This window comes from Achroia grisella, unplaced genomic scaffold, assembly GCF_030625045.1.
Source record: "Achroia grisella isolate CSIRO2021 unplaced genomic scaffold, CSIRO_AGI_Agris_v1 utg558, whole genome shotgun sequence".
Taxonomy (NCBI): Eukaryota; Metazoa; Arthropoda; class Insecta; order Lepidoptera; family Pyralidae; genus Achroia; species Achroia grisella.
In genome coordinates this window covers 2,110,648-2,128,414 of record NW_026712938.1, presented here as the reverse complement: position 1 = coordinate 2,128,414, position 17,767 = coordinate 2,110,648, and the positions used below count along the sequence as shown (strand labels likewise).

Genomic DNA, 17,767 nt, shown 5'->3' with positions numbered 1-17,767 from the left:
TATTAGATAATGCTATTTATTGATAAACAAAATTTATTGGCGTGTGTATTACTACTCATTTGTCATGGTTATAAAAAAATTAAACAAATCCAATTTAAATGAAAAAAATATTATTTGATGTTATCCTCGGTTAAATAACAATACAACTTCATATTTAAAATAGCGTATCCTTTTAATATTTAAATATATTTCGCGTAACCTCAATCTGTTAAGTATTCTGTGCCTCGACGCGAGGTGATTTGACGTCACTTCTGAATCACGTGCACAACGACCTAGCGAACAGTTGCGTTGAATTATGACTTGGTCATGTCAGTAAAGTAATTACAGATCTATGAAAATTGACATTCTATGTAAGTATCTAAGTTCCGTACGTCCTATCAGACATAATGGTGGCATCAATACTTAGAAACTGTTTCGAATTCCCGATTAATATAACTGTACATGACTAACTACTTTTAAAATATCGTGGATAATTGATTTTGTACTTTCTTGTTTCGTGTTAGTGTAACCATGTCGACTAATTTCATGTTTAAACATAAATAGTAATCTTACTGTATCTAGTTAACAGGCTAATTAGTTTATGTTTGTATACTTGTTATTTTATGTTAAAATTAACCATGACGAAGACAAGTAGATTGCGACGATTTACAATCCATTCAATATGATCTCAGCTTTAGAATGTAGTTAGAGCATTGATTGAATAGGAATTGTCTTTGATAAAAATCTATTGTTTGTAATGCTGTATTTATTATACGGTATTAGGGGTCATTATGCATTTATATAAGTATAATACAAGGGGATTTAAGTGGATTGAAATGTTAACACTTGTTTTTTCAATTTACTTGTTTTTTTCAAACGTCATGTTAAATATTGCTAATTATGTTACTTTCTGAATAGTAAATATTGAGTTAATTTTCTACTAGGTACCGTTAATTTTAAATTTAGCCATCTCGATATCTCATAATCTTTATATCAGGCTTATATATCTACATTTACTCAGATTATAACATTATGTTATTGACAATAGTTTATAGTGACATAAAGTACGAATGCGAAAATATTTACATGTAACGAACTCAATTTTTTCTTGTTTTAAACACCACAAAACAGGCATAATCTAATGGATTTATAGATATAATGTACCACCTACTTTTAACTTTAACGTTAGTTTAAATTTTCTGATAAATTTGTTTAATCTCCTTTCTGTTACACGGATATCGCTGCGTTTTTCTTTCGATTATCTGAGTAGCTGCACTAATGGTCTAAAAGCCCTTGCAGTAAGTGTACACGTTTCCGAGTAGTGTTGCAACCTTGTTCTTTTTCTATATGTATTCAGTGTTCCTGGATAATCAAGAGTTGTTAAAACGTTGTGGTTTAAATTCCATTTATAAAAAAAGATAGTAGATGTGCCGTTACTTGACTAGGTGTGGGCAAAAAAGGGGCGCGACTAGCTTTGCCCTCAATCCTGCGTAATCAATATCAGGCTTAATGGAAGACTGTCCCTTTTCACCATAATTGCATGTTACTTTCACTGAAAAAAATAATGTCATAAGTACATATTTAACGTATAACGATCATTGGTGGTTACGTTGTGGATGGAGTTCGTGCCAAATTCATATTTGCGATTTCATGTGAGTTAATTTAAAGCAGCTCACTTGGTCACCCGAGCGTACGGAGTTTTTAGTTCGCGTGCTTATTATTAGGTATGCCACGTCAAACGTGTTTATTCTATTACATGAAATATAGTGGCACGATTCTGGCGGTTTTACAGGTATTATGCTAAAATAAATATTGGACTTGGCGAAGTGTAAAATGAATTGTCAGTTTATTTCACGATAGACGTCGCAGAGAAGAACATTTTTAATAAAACTCAACTGAAATAGTAGTGGAGTATAAAAATTGGAAGTGTTGTTGCGCGTGAAAGGATATTGAGGTATTAGGCGGGCGGAGCCGATGGTCGCGGCTCGGGCACGTCACGGAGGAGGCCTGTGCGGGCTCGGGAGCGGGGTGCGCGAGCGGCTCGCGTGCCTCGCCACCGCCCGGCTTTGATCGCGAGCTCTTCCAGGAGTTAAGCTATCTACCCGACGCGGAACTGCGCGAGTGCCTCGGCGAATATCCCGACTTCTTGTACCACGTGGCGAGGGACAGATTTGGCCGACTCTACTTTCGCGTCATCCGGACTTTGCTCCTAAATAGAGGTACAGCATTCTCCAGAACGTGAATTGTATTCGCGATCACTGCCAGAAGCTACGATTCTCATATCTTGTCGCTCATATTGCTTCTTTATGTAATTTTTCCTGTCATGCGCGTTTGTCACCTTTCATGTCATGCTTTACTCATGCTTACGAATTTTTCCAGAACGCTTATCAAAGCATTAATGCTGACCGACAATCTTGTTGTATAATGAGATTTTTATTTGAATTTGATGATACCATATCTAACCAAATGTAGAAGTTACATGATGGTTGTTTTTCTATCAAATATTTTTTGTATAGTTTACACCACTAACATTTCACAGATAGAGGAAATGTGCGTAACAAAACCGAGAAAGTCTTTCTGATTCGTGTGAGAGAGACGTAACTACGAGCACAATCAATATCCGTTGTAATCGTTAGGTAAGAGTGGGAAAAAATGCCACCCACCATATAGAATGCAACAATTGTTTACATTCTCTCAAGCCATTTTTTATCATGACTGGAAAGCAAGCGCGGCGTATTCTCGTGTAAAAAATATTTTATTTTAAATTGACTAATTAATTAACCTTTATTGATTGACCGAAAATATCGAAATAAAAGAATAAAATACGATATGTTTTTTGCAACCTAATTTGTGTCCCTAATATGTTAGGAAACTTATTACTTAAAAACCAATTGATATGTTTTATACATATATACCGTATATTTTATATAATACCAATATACATAGTTTTAAATAAAGAGTAAAGAAATCAATATATCGATAGCTGTACGGTTTCTTTTTATAGTAAAATATTAAATAACGCCTAATGTAATAGATTTTTCTAGACAGCCCATGTCATGATAGTACTGGCGGTACTTACTGCTGTAGTGATATGTGAAAAATTATTACATGAATAGGATAAATTGTCTATTATACTCCATTTTCCCACATAATGAGTGTACAATGGATAGTATGTTTTGCGTGCCCTCCATTGAACCGACATTTAACCTGAAGTTCTCTGGTTGCGTACGTTACGCAGTCGTTGGCCCGATTGGTTGATTTGCACTAGTGTTTGTCGCCGGTAACTATACGCTTCGCTACTGTTTATTGATACAACTCTGTGCCGAACACTATAACGTTCCTCCGAAAATTTGTGTGTTCACATAATGCTTAATGACCTCGCATTCATATAGTGATTCAATGAACGCACGAAGGCTGGATAAGGTTCCGTTTGGTCAGTATTTTTGCATAATAATAATTGATATATTAATAATGTCCCTTTAACAAGATTATACTATCTTATCATTGTTAGTAGCCGGCGAGCTCGTACTATTTTGTCTTTACAGTTGAGTGCGTTTCACTTATACGCTGTTTTACGACACAGCTTTGTGGTCGTCTAAGTGTTCATTGAATTTATGTATCTATTGTGTCGAGTAAACCCCTGTACTATTGTATATTGCTTCATGGACTTTCAAGTGCAATATAAATTCAGTTTGTGAAGTGAAAGATCGTTTGGTCGAGACTCGTGTATACAGCTTACAATCCACCACAGTTAATCGATTATAGTGTGGACGAATAAAATGGATTTTTTTTAAAAAAACAAAATATATAAATACTTGGTTTTAAAGGTATGGGTAATTTTGTTCTAGGGAATGATTCTTTTTAAGGCATAATTGATATAAAATATGTAAAACTTTGTACGAAATAAATATCTTCAGTATATCACATAGTTTTTGAAAATATGAATATATATTTATTTAGTTTTGTATATATACATAACTTACTCTAAATGAAATTTCGTATTGCAATCGTTGCTTATTGTAATCAATAAAATATATTTTATAAAATCAAATAAAATATATATCATTTTGCATAATATTTTTTTAATTTGTGATCTTGTCTTTTTATTCTTAAGTTTTAGTAGGCTTCATAAGTCATAATTCGCTTTATTAAGCATTTGATAGCCCGATTAAAAAATAAATGAAAAAAAAAATTATATTAATAATTAAAATCTGACCTTTTTGTTGAAAGCAATACATTCAAGACATCCGTAAGAAACAACTTATGTCTTACTTACTATTTTTACTTTATTTTATTAAAGTTGTTGTGGTCACACAATGTAGCGTAAAGGTTTAATAATCATATTAATTAATTATACTAATATAGAAAATGTATTTTATTATGCCGACGAATTAAATTCAAAATTGTTTAGGTTTGTGGGTACATACTGTAATCAATAAAAAATGTTTTTAAATATTTCAAATGTATACATATATTTTTCTCATAGAATCTTCGTTGTCACTTTAGCTATATTGTGTTGCTGGCTATGATCATGATCGTGTTTTGTTTATTTCTTCAGATGGTGTCATACTAGCATAGTTATAATGTATATGTGTACATATACAATGTTCATACGTACAACATTTATTTTGTTGTAAATTTTAATATGTTTTTTACTCATTTGTGCATGTTTTTTTCACTTAACAAAAATTATGTTCAATGTATATACATATATTATTTTTTACATATTTATTCGATTGGCCATAAATCGAGTAATAGGAGTTTAAAGCACTTATTACGGATTCAGGATCTAAAAGTAATCTATTCGTGAATCACGCGTTTAATATTATTATTTCCAATAAGATTCATTGAAAGAATATGCTATGAAAGTTACAAGTTAGTTGATATCTATCTACTTTCTTATCGAATTCCATTGTTCCAACATTATATAGCAATTTTCGATAACGCGTAGGGTGACCACGTCGCTGTAGCAGTACTGAACAATTGTTTTTCCCTTACAGTTCTATGCAGCAACAGAGTGAGCCAAATGACAAAAACCTACAATGACATCGAAGCGGTAACAAGGCTCTTAGAAGAAGTAAGTTGTTTATTTTTTATATACCAAAATCACACAATTAGTTTTCTTTGTTCTCTAGTTATTAATTCTTATGGCGCTAGTATCTCCATATGTTCGTCAAATATCAAGCAAATTTCAGAAACAATTAATTACATTATTAAGTATTATGGCATAGTTTTGAACACCTATTTGTTGCAGAATTATTTGTCTGTGAGTAGATCTGGTTATTACCGCGCCTTCATAAAGTGATGGAAAACGTACCATGTAAATTGGACTCTATTTTTCGCTTTTAACGTCGCATTTGCGATGGTGTACATATAATAGTAAAAGGTTATAGTAACTTGCTGTTATTTAACAGAAAGAGAAGGATTTGGAGTTGACGGCACGTATCGGCAAGGAATTATTGACTGCTAATGGGCGTCTGGAAGCTCGTGTTACATCGCTCGAGGGCGACTTACGTAGCGCTCGGGACCTCATCACACAGCTCAAACACGATCTCACCACTAAAACAGATTTACTGCAGGTAAACTTCAGAAATTTCTTATATAATATTTCATTACTGTTTGCAATTATAAAATTTTCAAACCCGAGGAATTTTAAAAAGCGCATAGGAATGATTATGTTGGCATATTTTTACTACCGAGACTCCCTGGCTTAACAAGGGTAGTAGGACACTATATTATATTATACACTTAAACGTCTTCATCTCTCAACAGAAAGTACACTATTGATAGATGAAAACGCCAAGAATATTGTTCAGTTTTTGAGATTATCGCGAACATACAACATTTCCAATAAGTACACATATTTATTATTGACAAAAAATTTGGTAATAATAAGTAGTGCATATAATCTAGCTTACATAAACAGTAGCCAACTTTTAGCCTTCCACTGTGCCACGCCTAACGTGGCATAGTAGAAAACCATAGTAGCCAAGTAACAATTCGAAGCTAGTGACAACCTTGGTTTCGAATTGACACTTGCATATTCTAATTAATTTAATTAGGTTTTACTCCGTAAAAATGTAGTCAAATATATACGGTTTTTCCTGTTTTAATCATGATTCTATGTTACTTTATACTGGCATAAAGTGACAAAGATTAATTTAGAACACTCATAACACAGCCTTGAACAGATCTTATGGTTGCGTTTATAAATGCGGAGACTTTCTTGCACTACAGACTGAAATACGACAACGGATCTATTGCAATTGCTGCGAGAAACCAAGTAGGTTTCTTGTAAGATGTTTTCACTTTCCCAGGCGAGTCACCCTTTCTATATTCTGACGGTGATCTTGATGATGAACCATGTACAGAGATCGTTCACATATAGATACATATAACAATACACATATCTATTCTAGCCTATGTCTCCCCTGTAAACGACAAATCTAAGCGAATATTGCGTGTATGTTGAAATGATTTATGTATATAAATCCATGCTATTCACTTCGGGCATATATATCAAATCATATTAGCGTATAGTTTTATTATAATTACATAAACATGTTTTATATAGTCTACAGTTGTTTTATCATATCAAAGTTGTACTTGAAAACATCTAAATAGTAGATGTAACTTAACATATAGCTAATATTCAGTTTAAAATTCTTTGACATATAGTCGACGGAATGTTATTAATTAGAGTCCAATGCGCTCATGGCTATTCGTGATGTATAAGTATTTCACGTGTGGACCTAGGTGTTAACAAATGACACAGAGGAAGGTACCTCCACGACGGAGGAGCAAGAAGCGGCTTGCGCGGCAGCACTGCGCAAACGCACAGGCGCACTGGAGCGAGAAAACAGGGCTCTACGAGAGGAGGCCGCGCGGCTTGCCGCCGGCACAGATAGCGCCGAGCTGGCTGAGCAACAGCTATTGCGGGATATTGCGCACCAACTCGGTAAGCCTATTGTTGTATCTACCATACCTTACAAGTTTTTACATATTTCTTTTATTGCCATTCATTTGCTTAATGTCAATTTTCATAAATGTTAAAATGATTACTGTTGTTAATGTATTAAGTGTGATCGATGAATATAAAAATGTTGCTTTAATCTAAGACTAATAACACATGGAGTGCCTGATATATCGCCTTCGTCGCAGTTGCGGAAACGGCGTGTGTTGTTGTGCTGTATAGACATAAGTTGTTAATCACACAGGTGATATATAGTGAAATTAGTATTCGTTACTCCACTTATAAATGCAAAAGTAACTGACTTCTTACTTTCGTTGTTTTTTTGGAATTTATGATGAAAGTATAGTGGGTGAATAGATTTTTACGAAGTCTATCCCATCATCTAGAAACGAATACTGTATTTATTAATTAAAATATTAAGACTATTTTTGTTAAGTATCCTTTGTCACTGATTTACGGACGCAGCATATTCATGGCGGTTAAATGACTATATACACTGCGTTCCCTGGAGTCTAGCACGTTATGGTTAATTCGCTGCGTGAGTTCTTGATTTGATAATGATTCCAGTGATGCTCATTTAAAAGGATGCACATATAAATTTTTATTACGAATTAGGTACATTCATAAATAGGATTACACTTATCTTTAATTGCAAACTGTATATTATTTATTGTTTAGTAATATCTATTTATAATTATTAAATAAATTAGGGGAGCTATTAACGCATGTGCTATTGATTAGTTACTGATAACTGTACTTATAATAGAACACATGATTCATCATTACGAAATGCATTTATATATTAAAACAATTTCTGTTTTCACTTTCTATAAATGTTTTTGGTTTTAGTTAACATAGTGATCAACTTCAGCTTCAAAACTATGGTTAAATATATATTTTTTAGACTATTGTTGACTAATGACATAGTCGTATAATTTATTCATCACAGAACTGATTGACATTGTAAGAAATCATGTACCTATATCATAATTTCGTTTCAATCAGTAATTTACTTTATATTTTTTACATTGTTTAGAACTACTACAATCGAACGGAACTTCATGTATGCAGATCGGTGTGTGTAAATAAACAAGAAATAATTATGATAGACAGCCATAAATTTTCACATCTGCACTATATTTTTTACAGTCTTAAATTATAGTTCATTTACGAAAAATATAAACACATCATGCCAATTGATTGATGGTATTAACAGTTTAATTGAAGATTTGTTAAGTTTGAAAAATTGTGATATGTGTATAAATTTCTTTATATACGTACAACATTGTTCATATCTTGATGAATATCAATCACTGTTCTGCAGATAAGCCCATTCGAGTAGATGGCTCAGGTTTATTAGTTATAAGTTTATTTAATTTGTTTTAAAAAATAATGTTAATTGTACAAAAATATCATCAACTGATTACTCATAAGTGTTACAAGTGATTTAATAGTAGGTAAATTATTAACTTCAAATATTCTGCGTACTTGATATAAGTGTGTAATATGGCTTATCTACAGAAGAGCGGAGTAATTTTGATAAAGAACTTTATCATAATATGTACATGTGTTATTATTATATTGCCGATTAATGTGTTCCGCATCAAGAATATCGAAGCACCGAATACCTAAGGGTTTGGTGGGGCAAGGTGGCCTAGCAGCGTGTTTTCTATAAGGTTTGCACCCTGTCAGACCATACTTGTTTCAACTTACCCTCTGTCATCGTTTTGTTCAAGCCAACGTGGTTGAAGAAGATGCACTACTTGTGAAATTTTATTTGTATTATAATTTTGTATACATTTATACATACATTATTAAACAACTGGTACACCAGTTTAATAATGTATTATTAATTATTTAGTATTGTTAATAATATTATTGGTTATACATATTTATATTAAAAAAGAATTTGAAGCTGTAGTCAATGTCGTTTTTATAATAAAAGAGGATCATTACTTCGTTTTCCTTATTTAAGTGTCTTAAAATGATAATTGTATTTTATTAAATTAACTGTGTTACATTAATGTTTTGTAATGTAATCGATCACGCGTTTTATAAAGCTGTAGCAATATTTCTATTTGTAATACTAAATATTGATTATCTCCATGTAAATAATTAGTTGCTCATTGAAACAATTGGACACAAACTTGCAAGGTGATATTGAAGGTATACATTTTTTACAGATTTTCATTTGATCATTAATAATATGTTATTCCAGATTTCATACATATAATATATATAAGAAATTCATATGTAATTTGAATTGTTTCGTTAATTGGGATTAGATGGCGTTGTGTAAATTGTCCTGGGCGTATTATAATAATAGTCCAGGACATTTTTATTATTATTATTGCACAATTCACAACATACAGTTGATTAGATTTTGTAGTAATGACATAGACGGGTTTTTAGCGCCATGTCGCTTGTTTTAACAATTGTATTTTAAATGTTAGTTAAAACAACTATTTAAAAAAATCCTAACTATTGAACATGTATCTAACAGTGTGGATTTCTGTAGTTCTATGTTATTATTATTATTAGTATTAATTACTATATTTATTTGTGTGTAGCAAGTGCAAACTCGGAGGCTACCGTCTTGCAAAATGAGTTGGAGGAGGAGAGACAACGAAATGCGGATCTGCAGCACCAGGTTGATAGCACGAACGCAAGGCTCGCCGTCACTGAAAGAAATTTCCAAAAGGTAAATAATGCTACAATTTAACTTATTTTCAATGTTTTCATTACTTTAGTCTCATTATCAATAAATAATATTATTTGCTGTATCGTAATATTTGTTTGATAAAATGTGATTAAGTGTAATTTTCGGTTACCTACTTCTTATCATATTACTTTGTATGCATAAGTTTCATATAGCATATGCATTCCACCGAGAAACTGTCGGTATGTTAATGTGAATAAGGTTCTTTTTATAATAGTCTAGTTTAATCTAATAATCGCAACAAAATTAAGATAATCTTGCTAACGAAAGTATTCGATTTTGAAATATGTAGAATGTGAAATTGAAATCGATGAAAAATCTCCATTTGGGTAATGGAGATTTTATATCGATTTTGTATGCATGGATGCATAATGTACCCATGTTAACATTGGATAGTCTTAATTGCCCTCATCGTTCCATACATACAGCCGTAGAAACATATCGAATCACTTTCGCTTTTATGTTATGAATAATTTAAACACTAGAATATCAAGTTGTCCATTTCGTTAGACCTATACCGCAATTCAAGGAGGTTGTGTCAAGGTCGCGTGTAGACCATATGCATGTAATATTTGCATAATGTTTGTCCACAGCTAACCGCAGAACACGAGCACACGATAAGAATATTAGATATCACTAGAGAAAATCAAAATTCTCTTGCAACTGAGTTGGCCGACACGAAGGTAAGTCAAGCTAGCAAATCTAGTTGAAAATATTGTACTATCATGTATATGTAGGTACTATAAGAAATAACGGAGGTTAATTTTGTATTATGTTAATTTTATATAAGAAATATATTATATTTTTCAAATATAATATATTTCTTATATAATAACTGTAGGAAAAATTGAACTTTGTAAGTTGAGTACTAACAATTTTAAAGGAAAAAACGATAGGTATTAAAAATGTATACTTATTGTTGTTTATTTACATATATTATTAATTTCGGTTTTTAAAAGATATCTAAAGTCGCTTAGATTCTTATCAAGTTAATAATAATTTATTGTTATCCTTACATTATCAATAACCAAAAAGTAAGGTATTTTGACTTTACTTGGTTTTTAATAATCTTTTAACTTTTTAGATGATGTCAGTTTATCGATAACAAAGGAGTAATCAATCAACTTGAACGTATTTACGTTCTTAGTATTTATCTAACAATGCAATTATATTGATCGACCTTTAACTCTATATGCAACAAAGAGGCATGGCGTAGTATTTTTTAGTATAATTTCAACATTTGAAATAGATAGAAATTTTCAGTTTTGGGATTATGTATAGTAAAGTTTATATAATTAACTTTATTGTAAAGTAAAATATTTAATTAGGTAATAAACCTTTGCTGATGATTTTATAATTTATATCTAACCCATTAATGGTAATAGTAAAATAATTTATAATTTTCCAACGACGTCATGCCGCCTACAACTATTTCATTACATTTGTTGAATTTGATAATATATAAATATATTATATATGATAAATATTCTTCGGTTAATTTATAAACAGCGTAATAATGTTAGTTTAAGTGCAATTTATATTAATTGCGTGTATTATGAGTTTAGTTTAAAAATAGATATGTAACTGTGTAGGAGCGATATGCAGAAGTGGCTGCGCATTTGGCGGAAGCGCAGGAGCAGCTGCGACAGCTTCGCAAGCGCGGCGAGCCGGTGCGCGGTCTCATGCCGAGCGTGGCTGCTGCTGCGGGCCTGCTGCCGGCCAGCCTGCACCGGGAGATGCATTCCTCCGTCTTCTCGGAGCTCAGCCTCGACTCCGGCATCGGCGATCCGCTCGCACAGTTAGTAAAGTCGACGTTACACAGACAAAACCAGTTTCGAGTTACAGAGAAAATCAGTTCAAGGATTGGGGGACAACATTGAATTTTATCATACGATTGTTTCATGAATCTTTTCGGGGGTTTAAAGTGTTCTCGTCACCTATTGCTCCAGCTGTGGCCAGAAGCATTATAATAATATGAGAAATAAAGCCGTTCTACATAGGGGTCTCATATGAGCAAATTTCAGAACTACGAAATAGTAACATCATGACGGCCTCGGTGGTCCAGCGGTTTAGCATCCCGCTTTAATTTTGTCGGTCGCGAGTTCGATTATTCGCACGGTACAAACATTTGTATGCATGAGTATATTAGTTATTGTTTGTATCAGTCTGGGTATTTAGTCTTATATTAAGTATGTAATTAAAAAAAATCTAAGTATATATATCAGTTGTCTAGTACCCATAACACAAGCTCTTCTCACCTTGGTACTAAACGGCTCTGTGGGAATTGTTCAGGTGCATTATAATTTAGTGACAATATATAATAATGAGTTGTGTATACGAACAGGTCAAGTATGCAGAAAGTGTTTGAAACCGTGCAGTGTGCATCGCGGTGGTCGGGCGCGTCGCTGCCCGGGTCGGACGCGGCGGACGCGCCGGACGGGCCGTCCTCCGCCGCCGTCTACCTCAAGCCGCCGCCCAAACGCACCTCCAGTGACTCCTTCTTCGACGACGTCTCCGATACCGATTCCGATGACCTCTATCCGTGAGTTCTTTTCACTATCCTCTCATCTGCGAAGTAACCAATTGGACTCGGACACTGACCCCATCTGTGAGAAGTCGTGCAATTGGTCTCACAGATGGAACGTTAATATCATTTTGATAGCTAACAATTGGAAGGCTATTTTATATTACCTGCCCTTAGACGATACGTTATTTCATGTGCGATCAAAAGCGCGCACGATTTAGCTCGGCAAAGCCAGTGTGCACAATCGTGTATGATTATGTTTTACTCTTTATTGTGTTCACTGTTTCGTGCGTTATACTGAATATGTCGCATGTTACACAAATTATTTTACACAGACATGTTTAGGCTTGATTAATTTTCAATAACTCTATCTTTTTGCTGCAAAGTCAGATGTGCGCCATTTGACAATGAACGAGCGCGATCTGGCGGCGCGAACGGTCTTTTTCATTCCCTTTGTTTACATTTACCTACACATACTTTCTTTCGTGAAGGAGCATGCCTGCAAAGGCAGCTATTAGAATGAATTGTTTCGCAGTGGGGGTTCTGGCGTTGGCGTACCAGGAGCGCCGGGTGCAGCAGAGCTGGCGGCTGCTCTACGCCGCCTCACGCCGCACGAGATCGACTCGCGACGCGCTTCACTCACCGCCTCGCATGCACTGCGCCACCGCCGTCATGCCGGTACGTGTTCACATGTGTCAGCTGCCTCATAGACACGAGATCATCATGAGCCGTGCGTCATTCATTCATGTTATAGAGGATTCTGGTACAACGTGAAACTCAACAGTATTCATTCCGAAAACACATGGCATCAGCTGATCTCAGTTTCCGATTACGGCATTTTCAGAGGCAGTTGTACATCGTTGTACTGTCGTACATAATTCGAAATATATTTTTTTATGGGGGGGTTTGTCTTTTAGTACAGGTGCTTGAACCTATAGCACTATTAATAACTAACAGAAAGTTACGACAATTACGGTTGGAGATTTTAAGTTTTAATCCACTAAGTAATGTGTCCTCCTGCCTGAATTCTGTTTAATTATATTTCGAATTTCGAATTCGAATTAAACACTGTATCTACATTTACAGACAGAGACCTCAGCGAGGAGAGTGCGGTGTGGGGCGCGGGCGCAGCTGGTGGTCTGGCACGATTCCGCGCTCCACACAAACTACAGATAGTGAAGCCTCTGGAAGGATCCCTCACATTACACACGTGGGCGCAGCTCGCTAAACCCACCATGTCAGGTAAATCATCTATATGAAGGCCAAATTGTGAGGATTCATGATTGATATCAGACAGATTAACAACTGTTGATTGCATTTTTTATATTCTACTGCTATAAATGCTATTACAAGTAGCATTTTAACAAATCCTATATTTCTTTTTAAATACTTGTAAATATTTCATACTAAAATTTATATTAATATTATTAAGTGACCTTAAACCATTATTGTTTGAGTAATATGTAACCATATAAATAAAGCACAAACCGTACTAATTACACAATATATTATCTTGGATAAACAGAAATATCAGGCATTCACTCGTATTGTAACACTTCAGAAGCAAAACATTATACTTGAAATATACTAAGTGATAACACTATTATTTATTATATCTTTCAAGGCAGTCGTACACAATGAAAGGTCTAATAGTTCTTAATAACAGTAAGTTATAAATAAACATGACATAAAAACATTGAATTTACATTGCTAATTTATTTGGATTATGCAATATAGATATTATTGTTTAATTAGTATCTAATAAAAATAAGGAGATACGACCTAGGAGGCGAATTAATCAGATTTCAATGTTGTCTTGCTAATGTGTAACCATTATTCATGCAACATTTTATTGAACTATTCATATTAATTGTTTGCGGCTACCTTAATAATTAAATATATCTATTTCTTGTATCCTTAATATGCAGCGTAATATGTTGTTATTCATTTATAGGTCTTCTAGAAGAACAGGAGGGTGTAGGTGTCCGTGGCTCGAGGTCTGCGGCCGCGCTCGGCTTGCAAACGTACCGGCTGTCTGACGTGGAGGAGGACGACGACATGCTGAGATTACCGCACTCAAGCCACGTATACACTTTCACAAACAGGTACAGTGGATATTCATAATTAGAAAAATCTTCAATAAATTACTATAAATATATTTATTGGTTTTGAGTATTATAGTGCTATAAAGGTATTTTTAAACTTGATTTGTTATTGTAGTATGATATTTTGATTTTAATAGGTGAAGATTTTAATAAGTAAAATATATGTATTTATGTAATATTATGTACTGCTTGATTTCGAGATATTATTTTTTTATTTCTATAAAAATATAAAAAGAAATAAAAGGAAAATAAGTTGCATCTGGTACGATCTAATAATATTGTTTATCGATTATTAGCGAACAATATTGTTTGTCGACAGTACCGTGCTCCACCCGAACGACGGCAGCCTGGCTAGCACGAGCGTGAGCAGCGTGTGCAGCAGCGGCATGAGCAGCCTCGCGAGCAGCGTGCTGGGCAGCGCGTGGAGCTCGCGGCGCACGTCGCGGCGCACGTCGGCCGCCGTGTCGCCGGTGCTGTCGCGGCGCGAGTCGTTCTGCGCGCCGCACTTCTCGCCCACGGCCACGCCGGCCAACAGCCCGCTGCTGGGCTCGCCCGACGCCTCGCCGCCCGCCACGCCGCGGCCCGGCGACGCGCCGCCCTCGCTGCACGCGCTCATCGCCAGCGGCACCTCCATCCTCCGCCGTCGGTACCGCGGAGCCTCCTCGCCCGCCGCGGACGCCGCGCCCGCGCCGCTCGCGCTTCAGACGCCCGGCTCGCTCTATACGGGCCTCGTGCACCGCAGCCCTATGGAGCAGCTCACCTGCCTGAAGCGCACGCTGCGCTCGCCGGCCGCCGCGCCGCCCGTAGACGTCGCCGCGCTGGCGCCGCCGCCGCCGCCGCTGGGCGTGCCCGCGCACCCGGGCGAGGGCGCTCTGGACAAGGGCGGGCGGCGGCCGCGCCCGCGCGCCGACCTGGGCACCGTGGAGCCGGCGACGCCGCCCGGCCCGGCAGTGAGGTCCGCCTTCGGCACGCTCAGCCTACTTTTCGGCCGGAAAGGTGGCTTGCTATAAGAGCGGCCTCGACGCGATCGAGTCCATCTCATCAGTTTTTCCACGGACACGGCGGTTTCGTTCTTTGTGATTTAGTGATAAACGTCCGGTTGTATAATGATTCGTTTTCTATTCGATACGGTTTATATCGGCGACCTCATTATATTTTTATTTCGATTTCGTAAATAATTTCGTTTTTCGATTTTTATTGCCTTTTGACGTGTATTTTTATTAGCATTTTTATAGAGAATCGCCATGTGCATTTATGTGGCTGGCCACGGGATTGAATAATGAATCGATAGTTATGTAAAGTCCTTCCTCCAGTCGTTTTCTTCTCTCTGAAACATTCCTATTATTATGAGTTGAATTTCTTGTAGTACTTGTTCATACATATAGAGAGAAAAATTGCAAGGGCCAAGTGTGCGATCCAAAAGCGCGCTATTTGGAAAATATTAAAATAAAGAAAACGAAATAGAATTCATTTATATTAAAATTGATTTAATTATATCAAATTATTAAATACAAGTACCGCGACCCATTTTAAATCTTTCACATATACTTAAAAAAGTAGTGACTTAATTATATTGATTTTAGAACTGAGCATGTCCCGTCGCTGAACACCTTAGTATTATGTGTAAGGGTTGTATTTATATTTAGGTAGGTGAAATAGTGAGACTTAACACTTAGGTTATTAGAAGCTTTGAAAAAGAATCATAAATCAACACCGATATTCAACATGCAATTATGGCAATATTGTTACGATGCCTTTGATTGTTTTTAGTGTTGATAAATATGTATCATTGTAAATAATCAATTTTCCATCAATTTAGAAGAGTACAAATTATTTATGTTTATATAATAAAATATGGTAGTGTGTATATTATTCTTGATGAATAATACTATAAATGCAGGTATTTTTTTTTACTTGAAATTGTTTTATTAATTGAGATTGTTAATGTTAACATCAATAATTTTTATTATGTATATAAATAAAAGAAGGCTTGTTTCATGCCATCTTGACGTTTGGATTATTCCTTTCACAAAGGATTATTCGTAATTTCTGGTCTTTATTATTTTAGGTCTGTATAAAAAATGGTGCATGCCATAGTATAGTAAGTATTTTTCAAAATAAAGGTGCACCTAGTGAACTGCCGATTATCAATAATGATTACAGCTATCTCAAACTTAGTAAAATGATACTAGTTTAATTTATTCAATTATTGTTGTTAGGTTACTCAAACTGGTGCTAGTATTATTATGTCGATGATGTTAATTCACATGTTTTATCTTGCTTTACTTAGATTATTGTAGTTTTGGTTTCACATCGTATATACTTAAATAAAGTATAAATACAAATTAATATGAAAACATTGTCTCATGAGAGTTCATTCTTTACACACGACAAATGAAAAAATCGATATTAATCGACATCGCTCATGTGATTCAACAAGTGCAATTTTTGCATCTTTTTTTGTTCTATATCATATGTACGGTATCAATTACTTCAACGATTTTTTCGTTTACCAACTGTCAAGGAGACAGAGAATTTAAGTTCATTGTTATATTCAATAGTAAGTTTTGTCATTGCATTAATTTATTAATATAGTATAATCAATGGAGAGTAAATTTCGTAATCAACAATGTTAGGCTGTGAAGCGATCAAATGTTGAGATGTTAAAAGAATGATGCCTAGACCTGAAATCTACTTAGCAAGTAGGCACAAACTATGGTGTAGTCATAAGGGCAATCTGATGAGATTTGACGATTACAATAAATAATAATGAATGAATAATAACAGAAATATAATTTATTCAAAAATGTTTTTTATTATTATACCTTTGAACCAAAATCGAAGAAAACATATTGCTATACATATTAATTATAACAATTATGCCAGCGATAACTGGCTATGTATTTAGCCATTAGTTTTTGTCTGTCGCTGTTATCATGAAATAAAAAAAAAACTTGTTTAAACTATTCATCATTAAGGGAAAGTATGAACTATTCCGTATATTATACTGCGGGCAATATAGGCTATACGCCCATTAAGAATCTGGCCTTACAGATACTTTTCAATCTCTCCCCACCATTCTGGCTTATATACAATCGTTTACAGTCACTGCATTTAGTCTTTGCAATAAGATATAAACGTAACGCACACAGTAACCAATTTTCAATAAGGAAGTTAAAAAATGTGAATCGAAGGAATAACAATACTACAAGGATAAAGTCGCTGGCATTTATATATATAATGCTACATGGCATTAAGCTTGCTTTTTGTACAAGTTTCATTGTGCAATAAAGAATACATAAATAAATAAAATATAAGCGGTAACCGTGCCAGCCTAACAGCCGAATTTCTTCACTAAAGCTTATTGGCAGTACCTATTATGTGACAAATAATCACTATGCTATAGGGAAATATTTATTTGGTCACATATTAAATTGCACAATACATTTTTTTCCGTTTTGTATATC

The 17,767-nt window shown here is 34.8% G+C and overlaps 1 protein-coding gene across 12 annotated transcripts in view; it reads left to right on the top strand.

The window, feature by feature from the left end:
* LOC131848550 (trafficking kinesin-binding protein milt) overlaps positions 1-17,084 on the top strand; it is a 42,725-nt gene extending 25,641 nt beyond the window's left edge. For 9 of the 12 annotated variants that reach the window (XM_059198461.1, XM_059198454.1, XM_059198452.1 and 6 more), the window contains 11 exons: positions 4,980-5,056; positions 5,394-5,558; positions 6,736-6,937; positions 9,523-9,653; positions 10,265-10,354; positions 11,264-11,469; positions 12,016-12,213; positions 12,731-12,873; positions 13,282-13,437; positions 14,150-14,300; positions 14,620-17,084. In XM_059198461.1, coding sequence (XP_059054444.1) covers positions 5,006-5,056; positions 5,394-5,558; positions 6,736-6,937; positions 9,523-9,653; positions 10,265-10,354; positions 11,264-11,469; positions 12,016-12,213; positions 12,731-12,873; positions 13,282-13,437; positions 14,150-14,300; positions 14,620-15,310 — 2,184 coding nt within the window. In that variant the 5' untranslated portion in view covers positions 4,980-5,005 and the 3' untranslated portion in view covers positions 15,311-17,084. Of the gene's footprint in view, positions 1-1,949; positions 2,199-3,224; positions 3,413-3,524; positions 3,807-4,979; positions 5,057-5,393; positions 5,559-6,735; positions 6,938-9,522; positions 9,654-10,264; positions 10,355-11,263; positions 11,470-12,015; positions 12,214-12,730; positions 12,874-13,281; positions 13,438-14,149; positions 14,301-14,619 lie in introns of those variants that run through there. The other 3 variants (XM_059198462.1, XM_059198455.1, XM_059198457.1) reach the window with 3 other exon arrangements.
* The last annotated feature ends 683 nt before the right edge of the window (positions 17,085-17,767 follow it).